Genomic DNA, 23,282 nt, shown 5'->3' with positions numbered 1-23,282 from the left:
ATCACTCTTTGTTGTAAAATGATTTGTATTAGCGAAACTATACTAAGGTCTATTATGTATTCAGTGAATGTTGACAGTCTTCATATAGCTTGCACGCACGCCAACATATCTACATGCGAAAGACAAGCACGATTAACGATAAATAAACTCGCAACGTGGGCAAACATAAACGGTTTTCAGTTCTCACCACAGAAAACAGTGGCTATCCATTTTCTTTAACTCAAACGAGGCTTACAGACAGATCCCACCGTACACCTAAACAAAACCGAGCTACCTGTAAAAAATTAACACGAATTTCAAGGCACAACTTTTGACAGAAACTCACTTTCCTGCTTCACATAAACGCGCTGAAAAAGAAAGCTTCCCGATTTATGAACATAAATTACTGTTACGCAAAAACTGGGGTTCTAACAGGGTACGCCTTCTACAAATTTATTGCTCTTTTGTACGGTCCTGCTTATACCGCGGATGCATAGTGTATGGTTCAGCAAGGTCGTCATACTTCAAACGACTGAACCAAACCAAATATTTAGGTTTGCGTCTTTCAACTTGTGCATACAGGAAACCGCTAATAAAATGTCTGCATGTAGAAAACAATGAACTACCACACGCAGAGAGAAGAACAATGCGCACATGCTCCTGTATTATAAAGCTCCGTTCAATGCCGAAACATATATTTTACCCAATACTTACAAAGTGCCCACCTCAAACACTGTTAAACAAACCTCAAGCTACCAGGCCAGTGCTCCTGCGATTTGAAGAGATGTGCCAAAACCTTGGCGTACTAGACACATTAACTGGCATTGCGCGGTGGCGAGATCCACTACCTGCATTAAGCAATTTTTCTGAAGTCTGTGATTTCACCCTATTCAGTTCCATAAAAAACAACAGCATATCATACAAGAACTTCTTGCACTCGAAGAAAAATACATTGGTTTGACGGAATTTGATCATAATCATCAGCCTGACTACACCCGCTGCAGGGCAGAGGCCTCTCCCATGTCTCTTCAATTAACCCTGTCCTTTGCCAGCTGCACCCACCCTATGCCTGCGAACTACTTAATCTCATCCGCCCACCTAACCTTCTGCCGGCCCCTGCTACGCTTGCCTTCTCTTGGAATCGACTCCGTTAAGCTTAAGGACCAGCGGTTATCTTGCGTTCTCATCACATGCCCTACCCAAGCCCATTTCTTCCTCTTGATTTTGACTAGGATGTCATTTACACACGTAATTGTTCCCTCGCCCACTCTTCTCGCTTCCGGTCTCTTAACGTTACAAGTATCAGTTTTCTTTCCATGGCTCGCTGCGTTGTCCTTAACTTAAGCTGAACACTTTTCGTTAGCCTCCACGTTTCCATGTTGGAAGAGCAGTGGTGCGAGGGAACTAGAATGAAATATTAAGACTTCCACACTGTGCATCCACCTTCACTGCCGAATGTTACGCCGTCTGCGCAGCCATAGAAAAATAGTAAACGACAACCTCACAAACAGTATAATTTGCACAGGTTCCCTAAGCGTACTTACAGCTCCTCAATCTTACTCGCTCTTCACTCGCGGCTCAAACGCGAGCACTAGTTTCTTTCGACACCTCTAGAGGCGATGTTTATGCGCGCCACCTTTCATTTTTTCCTTTTCCTCTCGTGCTTCGCTCCTGTCACAACGTACGGAACACTGCGCTTTTGCGGAAATGTGTACAATAGTGCCGACACTCTAAAATAAAAAAACAATTACTTTGTCAGGAGAGATGTGTGAATTTGAAAACTGAATACCACGATTCCAATAGCATCCTGTTTTGCGATGCGTGTCATGCTTCGAAACCACCTTGCAGCTTTCCAGCGCACATGAACCAAATGCTGCGGGTGTGCGATTATTCTGATTTCTGCAATAGCGAATCAAGTACAGTACTCCTATGATGCGTGGCGCAGCACCCGACATTTATTTCTTATTCTGCATTTGTACATAATGTATATTACCCCCTACCCTTTCTCACTATCGCTGCACCCTTTCTTTCCCTCTCCCTGTCCTTTTTTTCCCGCTAGCCGCCGCCTAGGTGCTTCAGGCTTCGATGGCAGATGCCGCGGCTAGCAACATATGTTTCTTCCATTGATATTTTACGGACAATTCAGGGGGCACTTTGTTGACCTAAAGTGCGCTGAGGCGAAAGCCTTTAGCGCGGTGCTGCTGCTTGTGTCACTGGTGTGTGGTTAAGATGTTAACTAAGTACAGAATTGTTTGTGAATCTGAAATGCTGGAGATACTCGAGGACATTTGGGAGGCATCCATCTGATTCGACGCCTTTCCGCAAACACTCTCCAGCGTCCTAGACAAGAATTGCATGTGCGTTGGCAGGAAGTCGTGTAGTCGTCAGCGCGCTCAGCTGCGAACCGGAAGGATCGTGGTTCGAGTCCCATCGTGCAAAAGACTTTTTTTCTTATCGAGTTGAAGAGCGTCACGGACTGTCGAGCGGACACCGCGAGTATGAGCCATTAATGGCTTTTGCCTTAATAAATAGCCACTAACAACAACAACAATCAAATGTCGCTCGATTCGATACGGTGAAAGAATCAAATAGTGCGTATTCAAAATTATTCTGAACGAATCTGTTGTCAAATTCTCGAATAGTTTTTGAATAATTGGCACGAAATTTGAACAGGTCACGGCGTATTTTTTTTTCGAAAGCTTTCAAAAAACAGGGCCGACTTCTACGCCGCATAGCATGCTGCCGCGATTGTTCCTTGTGGAAGGGCGCGCTCCATTCTAAGGTGTGGTCCAAGGCTCAGCCAGGCTTTGAAAGCATGCATTCATGCCCGATATCGGAGGCCGTGACTGAAACACTCGTCGCTCTCATCTACCCACATATGGCGCTTTCATCATCTGCAGCAGAACGTGATTTCCCTATACGTATGACATTACCGAAATGCAGTTAATATACTGACCTCGTGTTCCGTGTTCCTAGTGGAGATCATGCAGGATTGCTCAGGAGCATAGACCTTTGGGCGAGTTGGTGCATTGCAATCATGTACAAGCGCAATCAACAAGTACAAAGAAGGACTGGACAACACGAGCGCTTGTCCAGTCCTTCTTTGCCCTTGTTTATGGCGCTTGTACATGATTGCAATGCACGGTCGCGTTTTTCGACCGCTTCAGCTTGAACTCTATTACTTATAGAGCGCCATCGCTAGCACATCCCTGTTTCTCATGAATATTCGCTCTATACAGATGTTCGCGCAACTAGCGCGTAATCGCACAAATATTCGATGCGTATTCGATTCGCTTTTTAAGAGTACCATTCGTATTGATGTGATTACGGCAGTGCACTCAAACCCGTACCAAATATTTGTGCTCCAGCAAATGCACTAACTCTCTCACGCGCAGGCCAGCTATTACCCCTTTAATGATGGATTGAGAGCTCCTCCGAGCTTGAGGACTGGTTACAACGCTAGCTTTTGTGACGGTTAGGATTACGTGTGGTAATTTTATTAGTAACTTGGTAGTTGTTCCTGAATGCACAAAGAAATGAACTATGTTCACTGCCTAATTTCGCCACTGTAGAGTTCAAAACTCTGCTGCATTTCCAGAGCAGGGGCTGAAACGCAGAACATTACTTTTCGGCTGTCTCTGAATAAATAGTTCCATATCTCAGCTCAGCATAGCAACGTGTTTAAGTATTTTCCGTTTGCTATTGGTAAAAAAAAAGTACGTACTTTACGTTGAGGTGGCTCCGTGCAAACATTGATGGAGCTCTATAGTCGCTTGCACGCTCGTTGCTTTACAAGTCTTCTTTTTTTTCACGCAATTCTAGAAATGCATTTCGGATCACTTGCCAAAGGACGTCCGTTATCTATTGAAGACTATCGACTACGCCAAGTACTGGGTGATTGGATGAGAAGGTCTGTAACGACAAAGCTTGTAAAATAAAAATTACTTCAAAATTCGAACTCATGGTGCTGTATTATTACTGGTGACGCAAGGAACTCTGGAGCGGTGTTCAGTCATGTTATTCCTTAGAATGTTCTGGAGGGGCATCTGCAGCTTGCAGATGGTGGTGAGTTGTGGCAGCATGGTTTGCCGAAGGACATCCTCGCAGTGGGATGATGGTGAGCATTGCGCCGCGACGTACCCGAACACCCACGTTTAGCCGAGCGTGGCAGCGCCGTGTCCGGGGAAAAGGGGATACTGGTGGTTGAGCCGATGCCGGGCGATTGGACCTTTAAGGGCCCTCGGCGCAGGCAAAACACCACTTTGGCCCCGACCGGGAGTGATCGGCAGTCGCCCATTCCTGTCCTCCGCTCCATTTTTCGGTTTACTATCTTCTCTCACAACTTTCCCGTCTCGTCCTCTCTTCTACCCTGAGTTGCCCTATATTTGGTTATAGTCGTTGTGTACAGCTGGCGTGCGCAGGACTTGCTTATAAGTTCCTGTCCCGTCCTCCCGTTAGGCTCCGTGGTGGCTGGCTGGCACCACAGCCGAAAAGTACAATTTTTTTGCTCCTCCGACACAAAATGATCGCGCTGCAAAAAAGAGTGCGGACCCATGTCAAAGCAGAAATCCTGCAAAATACAAAAGAAATCTTCCTAAGATACCATTTGGTACACGGTGAAGCAACAGGCAAGCAAGCAAGGATCATCTCTCCTTTTATTGTTTCCAAATCTCTGACCGATGCATTGGGCCTTGCATACAAGGTGACGAAGCTGGCCAACGACGACCTACTGCTCCATATCCGAGGCAAAACGTAGTATTCCATGCTCTCAAACACCGTAACCTTTGCAGAGGTACCTGTTTCCATCAGTGCCCATAGGTTCCTCAATACTGTATTTCATAACATGATTTCCTTACTCGGACTGAACAAAAAATGTTGGAAGGCCTCAAAGGCCAAAACGTCGCCGCTGTCCGTCGTATAAAGATACAAAAAGGCGACAAGAAGTATCGACTAAACACTTAGTCCTGACATTTTACTCCAGCCAGCTGCCCGAATCCATAGAAGCAGGCTGTGTGAAAATAATACCATACATCCCAAACCTCCGTCAGTGCTTCAAATGTCAAAGATTTGGCCATGGCTACCAGAGCTGTCGCGGCCGCCTCTTGCCAATGTACATCCAATGAGCACCAATCCGATGTGTGCAACGCGGTGCCGAATGTGCAAACTGTGAAACGGACCACCCCGCGTACTCAAGATCAAGGCCATCATGAAAGAAATGAGAAAGAGAGAACTATTAAAACTAAGGAAAATATAACATTTCAAGAAGCACGAAAACGATTTGCACAGACACAGGGAACGTTCTTGTTCACTGCCAAAACAAACTTCGCCGATGTGGTGCAACGGTGAGAGACACCACTTCAGGTTTCGGCACCTGCGCAGGCCACACAGTGAGCATGAGGCAGGGCCATTCGCGCCCCCGGCAGATCCAGCAAAGGCTGCCCTGCCATCTCTGACAAAGGGCTCGCCTTCTCGGTCGGCAGCCCGCAGTGCCTCCCCCAGTCGGGAGAGGCCTGCAACTCATGCACCCGCAGCTACTTTGCGGTCCTCCAGCGTCTCTGGGAGGCGATGGACACAGCGCCGAGTTCGTCCTTGCTTCATCGCAGGCGTAGCTCTCTTGAGCAAGAAAAAAACAAACCTAAACGTGCCCAATGTCCGGAGACTTTTTTAACTATACGCCTAAAAACTAATTTAACATGAAATTTTTATTCCGCTGATATTGTCGTGGATTAAAGAAAAAACTACATCTATGTAAAATATATTTCTCCTATCGCCCTATGTATACAAGAGACCAACTGAGAACCTCTAAAATTATTTTAATGAGATATAAAGTCCTTCGGGGTCACCGAGAGCAAGCAAGCAGGCTATCTGGACGGGATGCTATTCTTGTCCAGGGATGTGTGGCAACCCGCGAAATAAATCTTCATTTTAAAACAATAACAATATGCCCGGTATATCTTCAGCCACATGTATTCGTAACACTACATGACACACTTTTTGGGCAGCTGCCAGAACCATGTCCGGTAGTGTATTTTAATGCAGGCCTTTCTTTTTGACGTAATGAACACATGACCACTAGAGGCCGTATTTTAGAAGATTTTATTCTGTGCAAAAACGTGCGCCTACTGAATGTGGGAAAGCACACACACTGCTCTCCAAGCACTACAGAAATGAGCTGCCTGGGTTTATCTTTTAGTTCGCCATCTGTTTGCCGATTTTAAGTGGGATATTCTAGATAACCCATACAGGACGGATTATTTGCCTGTCAGTATCAGCCTATCATCCTCACCATCAATTATCCCGAAGAAACGTCGCCGTTCAATGTTTTATTTAGCCGACTGGGCACTTTTTCGAGAAATAATCCAGTCTGGAGAAAATGTGTTCAGATGGTCGCGATATAGACTAACTGAATAAAATGTCCACAACCTGCATAATGACTGTCGCACGGCTGTCTGTTCCTCAATCCTCGTGAGTGATTCGACAAGGTCATAAAGTTTGGTATGGAAAGAATGTCGAGAAGCGAACAAGAAATAAAACAAAGCCTGGGACATTTTCTGTAGATACCAAACAAAAGAAGACCTTATAAGTTAAAAAAAGACGTGAACCATACATTAGCCAGATATATCCGTAGGTGCGCTAAGAAAACTTCATGGCAACACTATGTATCTTCTATAAACAGTCCAATCACATCGAAGAAAATGTGGGAACAAGTCCGTAAACTGAATGGTACTTATCCCTCCTTCAAGGTCTCTTTCCTCACTGCTTCAGGTACACAAACAAGTACTGATGAGCAGGCAGACATGCTAGCGGAGAATATCTCGGCGGTCTCTGGTTCCTCACACTGCACACATTCATTTTAGGTACAAAAACACAGCACGGAAAAAACATGTTATTGTGCCATTCCTGAAATCTGGAAAACCGTCAACCTCTAGTGCTAGTTATAGAGCGATAGCACTCACGACTGTCTCGTAAAATCTCTTGAAAGTGTTTTGAATATTAGGTTAATGTTTGCCCTCGAATCCCGCAAACTTTTGGACATCCACCAACTTGAATTCAAGAAAGCATGTTCAGCAACTGGCCATCTTGTCCGCCCTAAAAACGCAATACGAGATGAATTCATACACAAACGACACTGCCTGGCTGAATTTTTTACTTTGAGAGTACATATGATACTGCCTGGAGGTTTGAGATTCTTCGGGACCTAGCTCCCCGCTGGGGGACGCCTGCAGCTTGCAGGCGTTGGTGAGTGGCGACACCACGGGTTCCCGAGCATCCGCAGGGACATCCCCGCAGGAGCATGATGGTGAACAGTGCATCACCACGGACCCGAGCACCCGCGCCTAGCCGTGCGTGGCATCGCCGTGTCCGGGGAAAAGGGGATCCTGGTGGTTGAGCCGATGCCGAGCGTTTGGACCTTTAAGGCCCCTCGGCGGAGGCAACACACCATTTTGGCCCTAGCTTCCTGTAGGTGGCACCTCCGGCCTGACCCGCCCGGGGGAAATCGGCAGTCGCCTTTTCCTATCCTCCCCTCCATCTTTCACTTTCCTATCTCTTTCTCAAAACTCTCCTATCTCCTACTCACTTCTTGGTTTTTCCTTCTTTCCTGGCGGCGAGGGTTAACCTTGTGGGACCAACTACCCTGAGTTGCGTCATATTTGGTTATAGTTGAGGTGTACAGCTGGCGTGGGCAGTTCTTGCTATCAAGCTCCTGTCCCGTCCCCTTGTTGGACTCCGTGGTGGGTGACTGGCACCATGACCGAAAAACAAAATTTTTTTTATGGCTCCCCTACTTTCAAAACCTGATTGCTCTCTCAAAAGAGGGCGGAACGAGGCAGACAACTTCTTTCAAAAAAGAAAAGTAACTTTCCCCAAATATCACGTGATCCACAGTGAACAAGATAAACAGGCAAGAATAATATCCCCCTTCCTTGTGTCAAAGTGCTTGACTGAAACCTTAGGCATTGGCTATAAGCTGTCAAAAATGGCCAGCGGCGACTTATTGCTCGAACTGTGTGACAATGTCCAACACTCTAAGCTCTCCAACCTATAGCGTCCATAGGTGAAATCCCGGTCTCCGTGACTTCTCATCGCTCACTTAACACTGTCCGAGGCGTAATTCGGAAAATGATTTTGTTCACATAACTGAAAACGAAATGCTCGAAGGGCTCATCGACCAAGACGTCATAGATGTCCACCGAATCAAAATCCGGAAGGACAATAAGGAAATAGACACAAAACACATGATCCTGACGTTCAACATCAGCACCCTGCCCGACACAATCGACGTGGGATATTTGAAAATCAATGTAAGACCATACATACCAAACCCTCGCAGGTGTTTCAACTGCCAAAGGTTCGGCCACGGCTCACAGAGCTGCCGCGGTCACAAAACTTGCGCAAAATGTGCTTCGAATGATCACCAGTCTGACGTATATGACGCCGCCCTGTGCTGTGCAAACTGTGAAGGAGAACATGCTGCATACTCCAGGGCGTGTGCGTCCTGGAAGAAAGAAAAAGAGATAATCACCATAAAGATAAAGGAAAACATTTCATTGAAAGAAGCGAGAAGGCGTTTTGCGCTTACAAACACATTCTCCTTCACCGCAAAACAAAACTTCGCTGACGTGGTGCGCAGGGGCGTAGCACCACACAGCACTCCGGCACCTGCCAAGGCCGCTTCCATCGAGCCTATGGCAGGGCCATCCACGCCCCAGGCAGGGCCAGCGAAAGCTGCCCTGTCATTGCCAAAGCAGGGAGCGCCGGTCCGTGGGTCGGCATCCCGCAGGACCTCCCCCCATCGGGAGAGGCCTGAAACTAACACAACCGCGGCTGCGCGGTCCTCCAGCACATCTGTTGAGGTGATGGATACAACACGCACTCTGATCCCATTACAGCGGAGGAACAGCTCTCTTGAGCGAAAAAAAGACAGGCCCCTCATAGCGGGCCCACCACATAAGTAAATCCCCTTTCATTTCCTCTCAAAAGCATAAACATGGCCTTTTTAATTCACGGGAATTGTCGAGGACTTATGCGGAATTACAGTGGCATAACACATATTTTAGGGTCAATGTTACCCATAGTTTTATGTCTTCAGGAGACCAATGTTGGTCCACAACATGTGCATATTCTGAAAAATTATTAAACTTTTAGACGCGATCGCGAGCAGGCAAATCGACTCTCGAGAGGCGTTGCAATTGTCGTCCAAAGCGGCGTCCCTGCTCGAGAAATCAAGCTCAATACAAAACTTGAGGCGGTTGCAGTCAGCATCGTCAGCTATAAAACACTAACAATCTGTTCCGTATACATTCCTCCACATTTTACATTAACAGTCCATGATCAAGATGAACTGATAGATGAACTTCCAGAGCCATATCTGGTAGTTGGGGAATTTATCGCTCACTCCCCTTTGGGGGGATGCGAGCGCTGCGGAAACGCGGAAAAGGCCACGTACTGCTCTCCAACCTCGGTAAATATGAGCTGTTTAGATCTGTCATTTAGTTCTTCATCTGTTTTTAACGATTTTAAATGGGATGTTATCGACAACCAATATGGCAGCGATCACCTTCCGGTATTCATCAGTTTGACATCCGCCCCGGAAATCATCCCAACTAAAGCACGACGTTGGAAGCTGCATTTAGCAGACTGGGAAATTTTTAGAGCACAAGCCAATTTAGAGGATATAGTTTTAGAAAAGCTCAGCATCGATGAGATCAACGAAACGTTCATGAATTGTATCATTAATGCCGCATACTTAGCTATTCCTCAGTCTTCGGAAGTGGTGCGGCAAAAACACAGTGTGGTGGACAAAGGAATGCAAGGAAGCAAAAAAAAAAAAACAACAAAGTAGAGCTTGGGGAAAATTTCGCAGGTACCCTACACATGAGAATCTCGTACGTTTTTAAAAGGCAAGAGCAAAAGCTCGGTACATCCGTCGCAGTGCCGAGAAAGCCTCATGGCAGTTACATCTCATCTATAAGCTGTCAAATAACATCAATGAAAATGTGGGAACAGGTTCGGAAATTAAATGGCAACTTCTCACCGTTCACGATTCCCATTTTGACACCACCTGATATACAAACAAGCATAGGGGAACAGGCAGACATTTTGGGGGAACATTTTGCTGCAGTTTCTAGTTCATCCCACTGTACGCAGTCCTTCCTGAAATACGAAAGTATTGACGAAAAACGAAAACTTCCAACAAGTGGAGGTGCAAACCAACAATAAAACAATTTAATCACTCTCCAAGAAATCAATGCTGTACTGTCTGTAGACTCAGCAAAAAAACTGCTCCAGGACCCGACCAGATACAGTATCAAATGTTTGCCCATCTTTCCCAGCCTGCCATAGAGACACTCTTGAATTTCTTTAACAAAATATTCACAGAAGGAAAAATACCTAAAGAGTGGAAGAAAGCCATCATAGTGCGATTCATGAAACCTGGAAAACCACCAACTTCCCCAAGTAGCTATAGGCTGATAGCCCTCACAAGCTGTCTCGCCAAATCTTTCGAAAGTGTACTTAATATAAGATTAACATTTGTCCTTGAATCCCGCGGACTTCTTGATGTTCATCAGTGCGGTTATAAAAAGGGATGCTCAACAGATTATTTAGTTCGCCTCGAAAACACAATAAGAGAAGCTTTTATACGCAAACAGCATTGTCTTGCCGTTTTCTTCGACATGGAGAAGGCCTATGATACAACCTGAAAACTTGGGATCCTCCGCGACCTGGGCAACCTAGGTATCCGCGGTAGGATGTTAAACTGCCTCACTGACTTCCTTTCAGACCGTTCTTTTCAAGTACGCCTAGGATCAACCCTGTCTAGGAGCTTCGTTCAAGAGAACTGGGTTCCTCAGGGATGTATTTTAAGCACGACATTTTTTATTATAAAAACGAATTCGATAAGTAAAATAGCCCCAAAGTCCATCCTGTATTCAGTGTACGTCGACGAGCTTCAAATAGCCTGCACATCCTCAAACGTAGCCACATGTGAGAGACAAATACAGTTGACAATGAATAAACTAGTGACATGCGCAGATCAGAACGGTTTCCAGTTCTCCACACAGAAAACAGTAGCTATCCTTTTCTCGCTGAAACGAAGCATACAAGCCGACCCATTTATACATCTGAATGGAACACCGATACCCGTCAAAAATGAGCATAAATTTCTAGGGATAACTTTTGACAAAAAACTCAACTTCCTGCCTCATATAAACGCACTGAAAAAGAAAGTCTCCGGAACCCTAAATATACTCAAAGTACTCTCACGTAAACCTTGGGGTGCTGACAGGAGATTTCTTTTACAAATCTATCGCACAGTGGTGCGCTCCACCTTAGACTATGGATGTATTGTTTATGAGCCAGCGAGACCTTCGTACCTGAAACAACTAGATCCAATACATAATTTAGGTTTGCGTCTTTCCGCTGGTGCTTACAGGACATCGCCGATAAATAGTCTTTATGTAGAAATCAAAGAACCGTCACTTACAGATAGAAGAACCATGCTCACCTGCTCATACATTTTAAGAATTTGTTCACTGCCCAAACACTTATGTTACCCAATAGTCACAAAGTGCCCATCTAGAACATTGTTTAACAATAAACCGCTCGCTATCAGGCCACTCTTCCTGCGTCTTGAAGCGATGTGCCAAAACCTCGGCGTACTAGATACATTACCTGGCATTGCTCGGAGACGAGATCCACTACCTCCATGGTACAATTTTCCTGCAATCTATGATCTCACACTTACTCAGTTCCATAAAAAAACAAACTCCGCAACAACATATACTACAAGAATTATTTGCGCTCGAAGAAAAATACAGTAGTTTTACGCAGTTTTATACAGATGGTTCAAAAACAGACGTTTACGTAGGAAACGCAGTGGTCCGAGGGAAGTCGGAGAAAACAGTACGACTTCCGCAGTGCTCATCCATCTTCACTGCAGAATGTTACGCAGTCTGTGTGGCCGTAGAAAAAACAGAAAACGAAAACCTCACCAACAGTATTATTTACACAGACTCCCTCAGTATACTTACAGCTCAGCACTCTAGAAATGCAGTCACTCCGATTCTTGGTGACATCATACACAAGATAGTAAGAGCGGCAGCTCGAGGACAAAACATAAAATTCTGCTGGGTTCCCACTCATGTCGGGATAAGAGGCAACGAGAAGGCAGATTTCTGCACTGCTAAGGCTCGTGGGAAGGAAATAACAAAAGTAAATATACCTTTTAAGGATTGCATAAACTTAGTACAGCGTAAATTAAGAGAAAAATGGCAGTCCACAAGGAACGGCGAAGTGAATAATAAACTACATTTGGTAAAGCCGGTTTTAGGTGAATTTAAATCATGTGTTAACCAGGAACGTTTTAAGGAAGTGATTTTATGCCGTCTTCGGATAGGCCACACGCACCTTACGCGCAACTTCCTGCTAACAAAACAAGACAAACCTGTTTGCGAATGCGGAGATGTTCTTACTGTTAATCACATTTTATTTTCATGTGTGAAACTTGAGAAACTAAGAAAGAAGTATTTTACTCAATTTTATAATGAATGCATTCCTTTTTATCCAGCACTGCTCTTAGATGATAATGCTATTGCTAACATGCTTTCCGTTTTTAGCTTTTTAAAAGAAGCAGGGGTACTTGAAAAACTGTAAATTTTAAACCACTGCTTCACTTTATTGCATGGTAAACCCCAGCCACTTAATCATTCCTGAGAAGAAGGCTGAAGTTGTTTATTTGATTTGTTGGGAGCCTCAGGGTCCTTGCCCAGCAAAGGATATCTGCTGAGGCTACCTTACCGTTTTTGGGGCTTTTACTATTAACTATTTCCAAATTTCCTCTTCTCTGTTTTTTACCAAGCAGTTCAATATTTTTAGGCCATCTACACCTTAGACGATTTTTAATATTCCTAAACATTCTACGGAAAACCATTTTTATACCTTGAGCTTGGCGCATGATGGCCTTAGCTGCCTATGTGCCATAAAACCCAACACAACGCAACACAACACTCTTTGGGACCTAGCGGACCTAGGTATTCGTGGCAGGATGCTAAACGGTTTGAAAGACTGTCTTTCTGACTGTTCATTTAATGTACGGCTAGGTTCCACTCTTTCGAGAAAATTCATTCGGAAAAATGATGTACCACAGGTGTGTGTCTAAGTACAACACTCTTTAGAGTAAAAATGAATTCCATAGCGAAAAGAGTTCCAAATTCCATCATGCATAACGTATATGTTGATAACCTTCAAATAGCATGCACATCATCCAGCCTATCAGCCTCAAAGCAAGATAGAACTGACTTTAAACAGACATTCGGTTTGGGCAGACAAACGGGTTTAAGATCTCTCCGCAAAAAATAGTTGCTGTTGTTTTCTCACTTAAAAGACGTTTGCAGAGTGATCCCACTCTGCACCTAAAATAAATTGTACTGCGAGTAAAATAAGAACGTAAATTTTAGGCATAACATTTGATAAAAAAAATCTATCTCGCATTCGTACAGCACATAAACACGCTGAAAGAGAAAGCCTCAAAATCTCTCAAAATACTCAGTGCTCTCAAGGAAGCATTGCGAGTCTGATAGAGCATGCCTCCTGCATATTTATTGCTCTTTTATATTGTCACCCTTAGGTTATGGATGTATTGTGTACAGTTCAGCAAGACCGTCACACACAAGAAAATTGGATCCAGTGCATAACTCAGGTCTACGGCTCTCGTGCACACAACATTATGCTCTCTATGTAGAAACAACTGAACCTCATCTTGAAGTTAGAAAAACCGCTCTACCTTGTGGATATATCCGTAAAATAAGATCTCTACCAAAACACATCAGTTAACTTGTTGTAACGAAGTGTCCTTCCAGAATAATATTAAACAACAAATTGCAAGCTAGCAGGCCACTACTGTTGCGATTTGAAGATATGTTCCAAGATCTGGGCGTATTAGACGCATTACTTGCTGTTGCACAAAGACGAGATCCACTAGCTCCACGGTACAAATTTCCTCCAATATTCGATCTCACTCTTGCGCAGTTCCGCAAAAAACAAACTGCACAAGAACACATCATACCGGAATTCCTTGCACTCGGGGCAAAATACTGGGGCTTTGCGGAGTTTTACACTGTTGGTTCGAAAACGAATGTTTACGTTGTAGGCGCAGTAGTACGAGGGAATTAGGAAGAAATAATACGACTTCCGCAGTGTGCATCCATTTTCACTTCCGAATGTTACACAGTCTGTGTGGCCATTGAAAAGATAGTAAATGAGACCCTTACAAACAGCATTGTTTGCACAGATTTCCTAAGCGTACTTATAGCTCTTCATTCTAGAAATTCAATCACTCCGTTGCACGATGGCCTTAGTTGCCCATGTGTCATAGAACCCACTGTATTCTTTCTCCCATGGCTGCCCTTGTTCTCTTCTCTCTCCTTTCTCTCCTGCACAACGTTTTTATCTCGTAGTTAAACATCTCGGTCGGCAGCAGCGTCCCTTCATTTTCTCCCCCTAATTCTTCCCCTTTTTCTCCCATTGCCATTCCTCTATTCCTTATCTCATCTTTTTCTCTTGCGCTTCGATCCGTGACTATTTGAGCGGGCGTCAACCACGCGACGGCTTGGGATGTGCACCGTATAACGGCTCACGCCGTAAAAATAGGTAGGTATGGAGAGTTGGGTTGTTAAGGCTGATAAGAAGCAACATCTGTACAGGTGAGTCGCTAAATAAGGTAGAAAAACAATGTGAATAAAAATGTTATTCATGCAAAGTGCTGAAGTTTCAACTGCATATTTGCAGGATACAGTAACCTGTGGGCTCACAGCGTCCTGAGTGCGCACTAAAAGTCGCAAATAAAGCAAATTTCAATAAAAGGATGTCACCAGTAAAGACTCAAAACAGTCTTGCAAAAGGAATTGTAATAAAATAAATAAGATCGAATGAGAGACAATACTGCTGCAATGGGAAGGCGTAGGATGGGGCTGTGGTAAAAATGAAAAGGTAAAAGAAGATAAAAAATTAAAACAAACGAACACTGCGTTACAGCTTAAAACATTTAGGCAAACTTTAAGGCAAGTCTCTGTGATGAATATAAAACGTAAATAACACAAGAAATTTGTAGTATAAAACGAAAATAAAACAGGCAATCTACAAAGGACAATGATTTTTTTTTTTCGTCACTAGCATTGAAGGAGCCATCACGAAGTGTCAGTGTCAAATGAACCGCGAACAACAAATGGACAAGATTTTAGTTGTCTCAATACTGGCGCACTCGATTTTCTCTTCGATAGTTCGAATACCGTTGTGTTAATGAACTGTGGCAGCGTTTGTTCCCCAGCAGCTAATAACTATGTTCTCGTATTTGCGTTAAAGTCATCATGTTCGCGTCTTAATTTGACGTGTCGCCAAATCCTCTCGCTTAACGTGAGTACCCCATTTACACATTCGATATTGTCGCTAGACCTTTTTAAACAATAATGCGTGCAGTGTTCAATGGCAACTGCATCGATTGCAGTAATCGGCAAACTTTCTTTTACTGTTCCTTGTCTACGGAAGCTGTCTCAGCTTCAGATGTTGGTATTGTGACCGCAGCAGCAACAAAAGCTGCGTGTGCATATTAGTATAAAAGTGATAGCGTCATCATCTTCATCAACCTAACAACGCTCACGGCAGCACAGAAAGCTCTCCCGTACCTCTCTAATTAATCCTGTCCTGTGCCTGCTGCGGCTTCGCAAATGTTTGGAAGCCAGGGAGCGTCCGTTTAGTGACAAATGTGCTTGGTGCAGGGCGTATGATATTTTTCTGACGTAATATTTATTGCCATTTAAATGGCCACCGTATACATCAGAATTAACATGTCGAGGTTTTCGTGGCATTTTAATAGTTAACAGCTGTCCTGAAGTTGATTCTAGGCGCACTCATAACATACTATAGCTGATTTATAGTTATGTACAAATGTTACTGAAGAATTTTTTACATCCAAAGCTGCTCAGTGCTCATTTTTCATTTCTTTAACGCTGCTACAGTAAGAGATAAACTGAGAAGACAGCGAACAGTCCGAAGAGGGACCCTGTTTACTCGGCACTATCAGCGTGACTTCCGAGCAAGGCGGCGTGGCGTCTCGTGGGAAGCCACTGCAAAGTGAACACTTAGGCGGAACTGCTGCCGCTCCCAGAGTCTGGGTGAGAACTCCTCGCGGCACGAAGGGCCATCACTTGTCGCACGGCATGCTTCAACCTGTAGTAGGCAACAGACTCGTTGCCATCGGAATCTCCGCTGGACGGGCTCCAGTAACTTGCGCAGTCACCGTGGTAGTCCTCCAGGTCGAGGTCGTAGAAAGCCCACCCGGCTGTTCGGGCCACCGAAGGGTCCAGAGCGTATTCCACGGACTGAATCTGTAGGGGAGGCCGTCGTGAGTAGATTTCTAAATGCTTAAAAGCGGACATTTTGTCATAGTCTGTAAACCTCAAAGCACGAATCTTCCATCGCGAGCGTATACCGCGAGCCGCCAGTGCGCACGCGCTGATTGGCCCCAACGCGACAGGCGTGCGCGCAGCTGACCAGCACCTGGCGCCACCTAGCGTCCTCGGGGGGATCTGAACATGCGCAGTGGTTCCCCGCGGAAGCTGCCGCGGATCGCGCTATGCTAAATCTTTTAATTCCTTTGCAAAATACGTCAAATAGATGTGCTGGGTTTATCGAGACACTGCCATATGAATCTCTGGCCATATTCACAAATTCTCATGGAAGGAACACGTCCCCGTTTAGCTTACGTGTCCATGGTGCATCTCGTACCTTATACCAGTGCCCCGAATCGATGTGTGACAGCCTCGGCGCAGCTTCCCGACAGCTGTTTCTTCACTTAACGCAAATAAACACAGGTGTCAAGCACCGGCACTGCTATCAAATGAAATGGTAGTACTTAAATGTAGAAAAAAGTCTGTAGTCAATCAGCTACTAGCTTGCCATGGCGCCAGGTTTCTACACAAACTAGTAGACTGCGGAAGCATCTATGACCCAAGCAGTAACACCAATAATTGGTTATGAGGAAAGAAAAAGTACAGTAACTGTATCATTCAGTTTGCACACCCGAACGGCGCAGGCAGGGAAGGGATAGAGTGGGGGAGGGGTTATACGAGGGAGGAGGAAAGAGTCGCTGGGGGCCCTGGAGTAATTTCAACCATACAGGGATCCTTAACGTGCATTAAAATAATTTTAACCATACAGGGATCCTTAACGTGCATTAAAATAATTTTAACCATACAGGGATCCTTAACGTGCATTAAAATAATTTTAACCATACAGGGATCCTTAACGTGCATTAAAATAATTTTAACCATACAGGGATCCTTAACGTGCATTAAAATAATTTTAACCATACAGGGATCCTTAACGTGCATTAAAATAATTTTAACCATACAGGGATCCTTAACGTGCATTAAAATCGGACATCTCTTTGGTGTGTTTTGCATTTTGTTTGTGTTAAAGCATTTGCACAAAATCTCACTACACTGGAACAGATTAGCTGCGCCATAAGCACGCGTAGGGATTAACAGGGATTTCTGAAACTCCATGTTGTGACATTCCAAAAAAGAGACTAACAATATATGCATGGCTTTCTATATGTTGTAACGATACGCTCGCTGGGGAAAATGAGGTTTCTTAGGAACGTCTTGTCCCAAAGATGAAGGGTGAAGCATTTATGTCGCACAAGTCAAGAAGGCAGCGGGGAATCACAATCAAAGGAGGGCCTCCAGCCAATGACGTCGACCGGTTCGCATGACGTCGCGGTTGAAATGCAGAAGAGGCTAGACAGGAAAGGGAAGCAAACGGTTCTTTGTTCCCTTTTGTTGGGAGTGGAATGTTCGTTGTTGGGGCAAGGGGGCTGAAAGGTGAATGGGGAAGTTGAAGAGAGGGTCAGGGTGCAGGGTCCCTAGTTATGAGGAACCCATTTCCCCCGGCACGGGGACAAGTAACCGTCCCATTTCCATTCCTGCGTAGCCTCTGCTGCGTTGCCATAAGAAGTTGTTCGCGAGTATAGCATGAAATCGCAGGTAACTGACTAGTGCATCTGCGAAATTTAATTAGCCGCGACGTCATAAACAACCGGTCGACGCCATTGACTGGAGGGACTCCTTTGATGGGTATTTGCCGCTACCTTCTTTACTTGTATCTTACTGCAGAAGATGAGCGACGGGCCAAGCACCTCGTTCACCATGTCCACTGCCGTCTTGTACGTTCGCCAGATTCCGTTCACTGGGTCGTCGTCATAGTGGCTGAATGTGGTCTTACTGCGTCCGCCACTCAGGAAGCTGGAGCTCGAGCGGCACACCTTGGAGCAGAAACCAAAGTTACCGAGCAGCCGGTGTCGTTACTTTTCTAGTAATGATTGACAACAGCGCACAAACACGGACAAAAGGGTGACTAGACAAAATAAGCGCTAACTTAACTGAAATTTATAACGAAAAGGGAAGGTATATAAGCCATGAATTTTACAAAAACAAACAAAAACGAAACCGGCATACAAGGTGCGAACTATCTGCGGCCAGATGAAGATAACCCTGGACGCGTCCATAATCACGCTATCAATCGAGATAGGTACTCTCAAGGAAATATAGTTCATTTTGTGAAACCACTACTGATGGCCGACTGACACAAGTGTCTCCAGAATTACGCATCTAATACGCTTTCAGTATTTTTCTAGCCAGTTCGTACTTATACATAAAAAGAATGGCTGAATCTGAAGAAAACCAGGGTGCACGTACACACGCACGATGGTACAGGGCCAGGTCAATGGACGATTTTGACGAGTTTTTATCGCAGGTATTGGAGGCATGTGATACATGGAAGACATGTGATATAGTATATCTCTCTTTAGTCGCACTGGTGTTGAAATACACGCGGAAAGCGGTGGTATAACTCTTACGGGTGTCCCGGATTCTGGAGAGCTGTTGCGAGGTAAACAGCTGTGCTTGCCATCGAGACTTCTCAGTGCAGCCTTATTCTGAGAAGGCTGGATTTCCCCATCGCCTTTACACTTTGTCGTGGCATGAAAGATACAGATCTTTGGAACCAAAAGAACAAAATGACGGTCTCTGGATAAAAATTCCCGCCTGACGGACTAGGAAATGTGCCGGTGTGATCAACTTTCGGCAGTAGTAGTTCAGTCAGCGGCACAATACACTGTAGGCAGCAGGTCTTAAGACCGCAATTAAGAGGGCGGATTCGGCGCGAGAAATTCACGTCCGAACATGACACTTTTTCGTATTTCCCAATGCGATCATCCTGTTAACACCGTCACCTGTCGCCGCTTTTATGTTTACCGGTACTAGCGGCAGAATTCAATAAAGCTTTGCCCTCAGAAAGAGCATGAATGTGCTTTAAAGGGAACACTCCGGAATTAAATATAAAAGTCACGTTAAAAGAGCTTAGATCTGTGCTTAACAAAGAAAAGTTCGGAATGAAAATGAGCATGTCCCAGCGAAACCATTAAACTTCATAACTGCATCCACAGTATGAAAAAAAAACGTAATTTTTTAAGTTTTAAGAGAGTGCACTGCCCGGAGCGGCCTTCTCGCCAGGTCGAGCGATCGCTTCGAGAAAACTGTTTCTTGTGCAAATTCGCTTTGAACGAGATTAGCAGCGGCTCAGGCACGGCTAAACGCTGCCGTTAAGGGTCAGGTGTGAAGCGACTTATAAGACGGCGATCGCCGTAACTTGTCACGTGACACGGTCCCTCACTGTGTGGAAGGGCTGCAGGCTGCAATTGTAGCACTTCAGCTTGTTCACTCGCGGCTGCTTCGTATTGGAGTCCTTCTCCACCTTGTACTCGACAACGGCCATCGACTGGGAGAGCAGCAAGGGCAGATGAATGTCCCGCTCTAGCCTCGATGTGTTCAGCACACTGGCGGCTTCTTCCTGCGAGGGTTAGGTTCGTTTACATGAGAGCAGCGTCTCTACGGAAATGACGATTACTTAAATTGCGATGCCATGCGCCGTTTAAAGACCATTCTATACAGGATAGTGACGGCGGATAGATATCAGCGCATGTAGTTGATTATAGTCGCATGATGAGAGCCCCATTGAGACCGTACATCTTGAACCTGTCCGGTTCAGCCTGCAACAGCAGTGGATTTTTCCTGTAACCAGCGCCAATTCAGAGCCAATGTAGTTGAGGGAGGGGACTTCCCTTTCCCTGTCTATACACACACGAACGCATCTGGTAATGATAATGCGCCCGGCTATTTCGGTCACCAGCGAACTTTTTTGAACTGCTGAGCCATCGAAACAGCTGCACTTAGTCAACCTAAACTGTTGCAGAGCGCCATCCTTTGTAACAGAATGTTTACAGGCAGTATAACGTTCCAGATGCAATCAGATGCTAGAAGCCGATCTTCGAATGGTTGATGTCCTAGAATTTATCCTAACTTTTTTATGCATTCTACACGATAGCTGACGTTGCAGAAAAAAAAAACCCAAAAATTTACTCACCACGCTCATGAGGCGCCTGTCGTTGAAAGCATCACGTGTCCAGCTACTGATAAGTTCCACTTCACACCGCTTGGGGGCCACGCTGGGAGGCGCGGAGTAGTGCGCCACCAGAATGAGGAAACTCAGGGAACTGAGAAATGTAAAAAAAATAGTTTGGTATTAAACTACGAGATGAGTCCATGTAGACCAGACGGCAACCTGCGGACCTCTGTCGAATATTCCTCAGTGAAGGACTGAGCAAAATATTGGCATATTGGCACTCTTCAGAAAAAAATAACAATGATTGTCATACCTGTGAAACGGCCTCGGCCCCACGCACACGTAGACCACAGTCTAAAGAGCAAGCGCTTAATTACAGCTTGAAACGTGTTTTCTGGGTGGCTTTTGGAGGTAGTCGCTGGGAAGGGGGGGGGGGGGGGGGGGATTCTATTTGCTCCAGATATTTTCTGAACTTTATTTGTCGAATAAATTAGATTTTTCATGATTTTCCTATAGAAAATTTCGGGCTGGTGGAGTGTGAGGCGTGCTTAAATTAGCCCTGGCTTTAGAATTTAGGAGAAAAAAAATCGGGATTCATCGCCCTACTTATAACGAATTGTATAGCGACAGCCGGACTTGCGCCTTCTGACATCGTGTTTATATTAATATGTTCTTGCTGTCGCCTCGGCACATTTGCACTTAAATTCATGTACTGTTCCTGCGAGTAAACACACTTTGCCAGAGTCATCCTCTGCATTGCTTCTTTTGGATGCCAAGTTATTCCAGCTCGCCGGCCCAATGAGTGGCGATAAATACCGCTTACGGAAACCGAAGTGCACTATTTGAGCCTTCCAGGCAAGTGTGTGGAGCGCCGTGTGAATGAACCTATTTTGATGTTTAGAAAGGCTGTGTCCTCTTTATTTTTTTCTGAAATCGCGTTTTGTTGATAAAGCGTGTCCGCCGTTCATTGCCAGTTTTACACGTGATGACCTGTCGTTTCTGCCGAAGTGTCGGCGAACAATTTTTCAGTATATTAATAAAAGCACGCTGTTAACTTAACAGTGGGAAGATTTTTGCCCTCCTCAATGTCTTACTGGCCATCCAGGACTAGTCCAGGATATTTAACCTATTTCTCGCGCCCACGTCTGTTCTGTTGTTTACCCCGCTAGCCCCTGCCTTCACCGTACAGTGCATTACAAGCACATGCTAAAGCCAGAGTCTCTGCAACGGCCGATATCGGGCTTATTGATTGCATTTCATGTATTAATCTACAGACTGTAAACTTGAATATCAAGTCCACTCCCAGATCGTAACGAAGTCTGGAACTGAAAGAAACTACAAAAGAGTGACGAAACGACGCTGAGGCCTTCGGTAAGCGTGATATGTTCCATCTGAGACGCCGCCGCTTGAGGGGGCCATTTGTGTGTCATACTCACGCGGCTACTTCGGATACCAGTCCGGTGACGTAAGCGTCCGGGTAGCTCGGGTGGTGGTAGACCAGGAGTCCCAGGAAGACAACCAGTGGCTCAGTCGACCACTGCCGCAGATTCTGCAAGCATGGGCGGAGATAAAAGGAGACTGTGTGCATCCACTTGTTCGCTACTGAATATAAAGAAGCGTCCAAATGTCGGTGGTGTAAAGGACGCAGATGTTTTGTTTTGTTTGGCAGCGATCCTAGGGAGGTTAGTGTACGCCCATAAGCGAACCACTGAGCTATTCTGTTGGCTTTTCATATATCCTTATAAATAGGTGGACTATTGCTGCAAAATGAATGAATGAATGATGAATGAATGAATGAATGAATGAATGAATGAATGAATGAATGAATGAATGAATGAATTAATTAATGAATGAGCTGTTTATTTAGAAAGGGAGGCTCAAGGCAGTTTGTTGGGGAATTGGGTTGCTAAGGAAGGGAAAAGTAGGAGTCTATTGCTACATGGAGGGACGGCATGGGCGGTCTAGCCACGCTTTACACTGCTTTGTAGAGGCCACTTATATTAGCATATTTGCCAATATCTTCCAAGATGCTGTTCGCTCCGCCTCTGCTATATGCAAAATGATACAACAGCAAGACATGGACACTTGCCGCTTGTTCGAACATAACTTTACGCAAGTGGTCGCGAAATCTGCGTATGTTCAGGCTCTGGTGGTAACAGTGTGATGCTAATGCAGACCTATCAGCTTACATACGCATCTGAAAATTGCTGCAAGTCCAGGGACGGCGTACATTCGAGCAGAAGAATGGAAACTTGCAAGGTCGTAGCGTGTCAGAAGAAAAGGGACGGAGACAGAGTTAGGTCGACCTGTCTCCGTTACTGGCCTTGTGATGTACTATGGATTAGAAAATATATGAACCATCAATCCCAAGTGTACAAGTTAGTGAAGAAGAGAGAACTTTTTATGTTTACTGAGAAATGCACGAGTGCAAAGAATTAGGTTACTAGTGTCACAAACGAAAATCCTAAAACCGTCAGCAGAGCGCTGCACGGCGATCAAGAGCGCATCTTTCAGAAGTGCTAGTAAAAATGGCACTCTTAGCTTAAAAAATGCAGTATAGATGCCTCATCTGACTGAAAGTTATGAATCCCTACTGAAAGTTTGGACAAGGCGAGTACCATAAATTCATACATATTCATATGAGTTATATCGAGTCAGTATGGAGTGTATCGAGTCGGTATGTACATTATGAAAAGCGCATATGAAAACTTACGGACTCCATATAACGTCAAGCACACTTTAAGGAGTTTTATGGAAATTTTATGCAATCCTTATGAACTCCATTTAGAAAACGTATGGATATACATATATTTTTTCACATCGTATAGACTCCATAGTTTCGTAAT

General features: G+C 44.9%; 1 protein-coding gene across 9 annotated transcripts in view; it reads right to left on the bottom strand.

Annotated features, from left to right (window-relative positions):
* Nucleotides 1-16,022: 16,022 nt before the first annotated feature.
* The window catches only part of LOC144099489 (uncharacterized), a 79,826-nt gene continuing 72,566 nt past the window's right edge, over nt 16,023-23,282 (bottom strand). For 8 of the 9 annotated variants that reach the window (XM_077632831.1, XM_077632835.1, XM_077632837.1 and 5 more), the window contains 5 exons: nt 21,873-21,985; nt 20,458-20,587; nt 19,708-19,884; nt 18,173-18,298; nt 16,023-16,361 (listed from right to left, as the gene is read on the bottom strand). In XM_077632831.1, the coding sequence (XP_077488957.1) occupies nt 16,116-16,361; nt 18,173-18,298; nt 19,708-19,884; nt 20,458-20,587; nt 21,873-21,985 (792 nt within the window). In that variant the 3' untranslated portion in view covers nt 16,023-16,115. Of the gene's footprint in view, nt 16,362-18,144; nt 18,299-19,707; nt 19,885-20,457; nt 20,588-21,872; nt 21,986-23,282 lie in introns of all 9 variants that reach the window. The other variant, XM_077632834.1, reaches the window with a different exon arrangement.

This window comes from Amblyomma americanum, chromosome 7 (assembly GCF_052857255.1).
Source record: "Amblyomma americanum isolate KBUSLIRL-KWMA chromosome 7, ASM5285725v1, whole genome shotgun sequence".
NCBI lineage: Eukaryota > Metazoa > Arthropoda > Arachnida > Ixodida > Ixodidae > Amblyomma > Amblyomma americanum.
The sequence above is the reverse complement of the archived record's forward strand: the minus strand, read 5'-3'. Positions and strand labels throughout refer to the sequence as shown.